Genomic DNA, 4881 nt, shown 5'->3' on the forward strand with positions numbered 1-4881 from the left:
GTGAGAGAGACAGACATAGTGAGAGAGACAGACATAGTGAGAGAGACAGACATAGTGAGAGAGACAGACATAGTGAGAGAGACAGACATAGTGAGAGAGACAGACATAGTGAGAGAGACAGACATAGTGAGAGAGACAGACATAGTGAGAGAGACAGACATAGTGAGAGAGACAGACATAGTGAGAGAGACAGACATAGTGAGAGAGACAGACATAGTGAGAGAGACAGACATAGTGAGAGAGACAGACATAGTGAGAGAGACAGACATAGTGAGAGAGACAGACATAGTGAGAGAGACAGACATAGTGAGAGAGACAGACATAGTGAGAGAGACAGACATAGTGAGAGAGACAGACATAGTGAGAGAGACAGACATAGTGAGAGAGACAGACATAGTGAGAGAGACAGACATAGTGAGAGAGACAGACATAGTGAGAGAGACAGACATAGTGAGAGAGACAGACATAGTGAGAGAGACAGACATAGTGAGAGAGACAGACATAGTGAGAGAGACAGACATAGTGAGAGAGACAGACATAGTGAGAGAGACAGACATAGTGAGAGAGAGACAGACATAGTGAGAGAGACAGACATAGTGAGAGAGACAGACATAGTGAGAGAGACAGACATAGTGAGAGAGACAGACATAGTGAGAGAGACAGACATAGTGAGAGAGACAGACATAGTGAGAGAGACAGACATAGTGAGAGAGACAGACATAGTGAGAGAGACAGACATAGTGAGAGAGACAGACATAGTGAGAGAGACAGACATAGTGAGAGAGACAGACATAGTGAGAGAGACAGACATAGTGAGAGAGACAGACATAGTGAGAGAGACAGACATAGTGAGAGAGACAGACATAGTGAGAGAGACAGACATAGTGAGAGAGACAGACATAGTGAGAGAGACAGACATAGTGAGAGAGACAGACATAGTGAGAGAGACAGACATAGTGAGAGAGACAGACATAGTGAGAGAGACAGACATAGTGAGAGAGACAGACATAGTGAGAGAGACAGACATAGTGAGAGAGACAGACATAGTGAGAGAGACAGACATAGTGAGAGAGACAGACATAGTGAGAGAGACAGACATAGTGAGAGAGACAGACATAGTGAGAGAGACAGACATAGTGAGAGAGACAGACATAGTGAGAGAGACAGACATAGTGAGAGAGAGACAGACATAGTGAGAGAGACAGACATAGTGAGAGAGACAGACATAGTGAGAGAGACAGACATAGTGAGAGAGACAGACATAGTGAGAGAGACAGACATAGTGAGAGAGACAGACATAGTGAGAGAGACAGACATAGTGAGAGAGACAGACATAGTGAGAGAGACAGACATAGTGAGAGAGACAGACATAGTGAGAGAGACAGACATAGTGAGAGAGACAGACATAGTGAGAGAGACAGACATAGTGAGAGAGACAGACATAGTGAGAGAGACAGACATAGTGAGAGAGACAGACATAGTGAGAGAGACAGACATAGTGAGAGAGACAGACATAGTGAGAGAGACAGACATAGTGAGAGAGACAGACATAGTGAGAGAGACAGACATAGTGAGAGAGACATAGACATAGACATAGACATAGACATAGACATAGACATACATAGACATAGACATAGACATAGACATAGACATACATAGACATAGACATAGACATAGACATAGACATAGACATAGACATAGACATAGACATAGACATAGAGAGAGAGAGAGAGAGAGAGAGAGAGAGAGAGAGAGAGAGAGAGACAGAGAGAGAGATTTAAAGTGTGAGTGTGAGATTTTGTGTGGATTCATGGAAGTCGGCCAACCTCTTCGGCAAGTCCTCGGAAAGTTTCTGGGCCATAGTTGCGCACTGTCCAATGCAGTCCTTTTCCATGCATAAACCTGAACCACCACAAAGGATCAACTCTGATACTTTCAACTCCCAAATCAGTTGCGATTTGTTTGGCCTGTCGTCTGAGCTGCAGTTTTAGATCATCCACAAGCGGCACGTTGAGTCAGCACATAGTCCTCCAACTTATCCTCAATGTTTGTCCACCTAGTTCTGCAGCTGTGATGAGCCTTCTTGGTTTTCTTCGTAGTCCGCAAACATATCGTTCATTGTACGCCAGTCCTGAGCACATCTCGCCGACACTGTATTTCCTGTGCGCAGCCATATTCCTCCCATTTTCCCCAGCAAACTTAGCAACTGCCATGTATGACTTGCGTGACTTGACGCGAGGCATTTCGAGACGACGAAATCCCTTTCGATCCCAATCATATGTATCCAAAGTAATTGGTGAGTGTGTGCTCGTTATTGATTGGATAATTTTGCTTTCATCAGTGAGTGGATTGGCAGTTAATTGCTCAACCGATCGGCAAATGTTCTGGGTAACGATTGCTGTAATGCGTTTCCTTCTGGGGGGGGAATGGAGTTGTACAGCAAAAAATACGGTACTTCCTGGAGCTAAAAGTATAACCGCATCTGCTACGAGAGTCGGCCGCACGACAGCAGCTGGAAGAATTTTAACGTCGTGGTGGGAATGTTCTTCAACAAAAGGTCCTGCATCTGGCACCAATAAAACAATTAAATAACGAAACCAGGCGTTTCTCTGCAAGACGGAGCCGAGCGAGAGACGCAACTGGTGCAATCAGTGTACGATAAAGCGTCAAATAATGGCTGCTGCTACATTTACGGGCATGCGTTTCTGTCCACACATGCAGGGCCATTCCTACGTGAATGTGGAGCATTTCACACAATCACAACGAAGGTTTTCATTGCAATGAAAACAGGACAACTCACCGGTGCTGTTTGCTCTGCCGAATGCAACCTTCAATGATGTCCTTCACTTCGGGAAAGGCCACCTTGACGAAGCTGGCTGGCTTGACACCCTGCACAACAGAGGTACATCTTTAGGCTCGCTCACACCATCGAAAACATTTCCTGCAGCGAAGAAAGTCCACATCGATCGAGCATCAAAATACATCACTTGCATTGCATAGTTTTCATCCTAGGAGTTGCACTTTTATATCAAATGCCATCAAGGCCGTGCAATTCGCGCCGACAAAATAGCTCGCAGCGAATCAACTCACCCTCGAGTTGTCCGGTCTGGGTTAGATTTACAATCCAAATGCAAGCTGCCACCCTGGTGCTTCACATTGAGTGTGCTTCTGGGTGGGAAATTAAGCCAGGTATTTGCTAGTAGCCTTCAAAAAATATTCCATGGGGTCTTTCGTAAAAAAGTAGGTCGCTGTGTGCCCACACTCCCACCTTTAGGGCAGTGCCGTTACCGGAAGTACGTAGTTCAGCCGCGTTCCAAACAGCAAGGCATGTCAGCGTTTATTCAAGACGATTTATGTGGACAATACTCATGATAAGTGGACACGTTCCAAATCATTTAGCAGAACAGCCAGCCCCAAAAATCACAGGCAGAATGCAGCAAGCAACACAAGTCACATCGCTAAAAATGAATAAATAAAGAAATAAATAACTCAAGGGGGTTTTCAGAACTCACCGGTTTGCTAGAGGGAGTTAAACTTAAGGGAGCGAGGGAAGGACACGCTTATGTCCCCACTCACTCAGTACAAGGCAGACAGACACCCAGCGCTCACTCACATTGGTGACACGCCGGTATATCTGCGCTGCGTTCTGGCACTCGGAGTATGGGTATTCGGACGTAGCCATTTCCAACATGCACATGCCGAAGGCATACACGTCCACAGATTCGTCGTAATGCTCCTCGTACATCTCGGGCGCCATGAACTCGGGAGTACCTGAAAGAGCGCACCATGGCAATGTGGACGGAGAATCTTTAGAGGCAAAAACATGCAGCAACAGCGAAAGCGGCTCATTGATGACGAATCATTTCGACTTGGACAAGGAAAACTGCACAAAACAAACGAAAGGCATTTTATGAAGGACCATGTGACGACGTTCCACAATCACAGACGCCATTCATACCAAGACACGCTCTTTGCGAGTGAAAGTTACACTTTTGAGCAATCGACGTACTTTTAGCAAAACTGTGCGAGTCTGGCACACTCTCGTCAGTATCGACTCGGCCTGGTTTTATCCAAAGTGGCACGACGTATAGGGCACGTGCTGCAAATGCTGCGACGTTTGTGTTACCCCGTACACACGTGAAGATAAAGGTGGGGTTAAGTGATTGGTTGAGCGTGTCTGTCTACAATCATCAGTTTATGATCGAAGAACTTCATCCGAATTGAATGTTATATTTGGAACACAAATCAGAAAACAAACCTGTAGTTCAGCGTTACTTTGGCTTCAAATTTGTCCCGATCGTGCATGCGTGTTGTTTTATATATATATATATATATATATATATATATATATATATATATATATATATATATATATATATATATATATATATATATATATATATATTATGTTTGTTTGTTTTTAATTCTAGAATGTTTTTCAATTTTGTTTGACTGCCAGAGAGACAAACAGGAAGCATACTGTTTTAAAGGACGTCACAAAGGACACAAACAACAGGCATGAAAAACCATTGTAACGTGACAAAGAAGGTGGTGCACAAGACGCTGCATCAATGGCGGTAAATTTCCAGAATTATTATTTTTTATTTTTTTTCCCTACGACCTTCAAAATCCATATTTTATTTCAATTGAATTATACTAGCGGAGTACCCGCTCTACGGGCGATGTTGTTCCAAGCATACAACGCATTCTAACACAAACCTTTATTTGGGTGGTGTTTCGGTAACTGATAGCTCTGTAAAGGCAAAAATAAATAAATAACCCAGGTGATGTGCAAGAAGCAAAAACTTACAATTCAAAACACCTCAATGCACTGGAAACTAGAACGGGCACTCGGTAGAGCGCATACCTTCGCCGCCAATA

General features: G+C 44.0%; 1 protein-coding gene across 1 annotated transcript; it reads right to left on the reverse strand.

Moving 5' to 3' along the window:
- Nucleotides 1-1742: 1742 nt before the first annotated feature.
- On the reverse strand, nucleotides 1743-3803 carry LOC147006934 (uncharacterized). The gene is made up of 2 exons (XM_085867727.1): nucleotides 3614-3803; nucleotides 1743-2889 (listed from the first exon to the last, which is right to left on the reverse strand). Exons 1-2 carry the CDS (start codon nucleotides 3755-3757, stop codon nucleotides 2797-2799), a joined length of 237 nt encoding a protein of 78 aa, XP_085723853.1. The 5' UTR covers nucleotides 3758-3803; the 3' UTR covers nucleotides 1743-2796.
- Between the last annotated feature and the right edge of the window lie 1078 nt (nucleotides 3804-4881).

The sequence above is a fragment of the Eptatretus burgeri genome, unplaced genomic scaffold (genome assembly GCF_056783735.1).
Source record: "Eptatretus burgeri isolate ZD-2024b unplaced genomic scaffold, Ebu_testis_v1 Ebu_testis_scaffold_1080, whole genome shotgun sequence".
Classification (NCBI taxonomy): domain Eukaryota; kingdom Metazoa; phylum Chordata; class Myxini; order Myxiniformes; family Myxinidae; genus Eptatretus; species Eptatretus burgeri.

Bases quoted from the DNA above. Each gene is read 5' to 3' on its own strand.
- LOC147006934 (XM_085867727.1), bottom strand. From the start codon at position 3,757: ATGGCGCCCGAGATGTACGAGGAGCATTACGACGAATCTGTGGACGTG. The intron at 2,890-3,613 runs GTGAGTGAGCGC...TCTGTTGTGCAG, and splicing joins TATACCGGCGTGTCACCAAT to GGTGTCAAGCCAGCCAGCTT.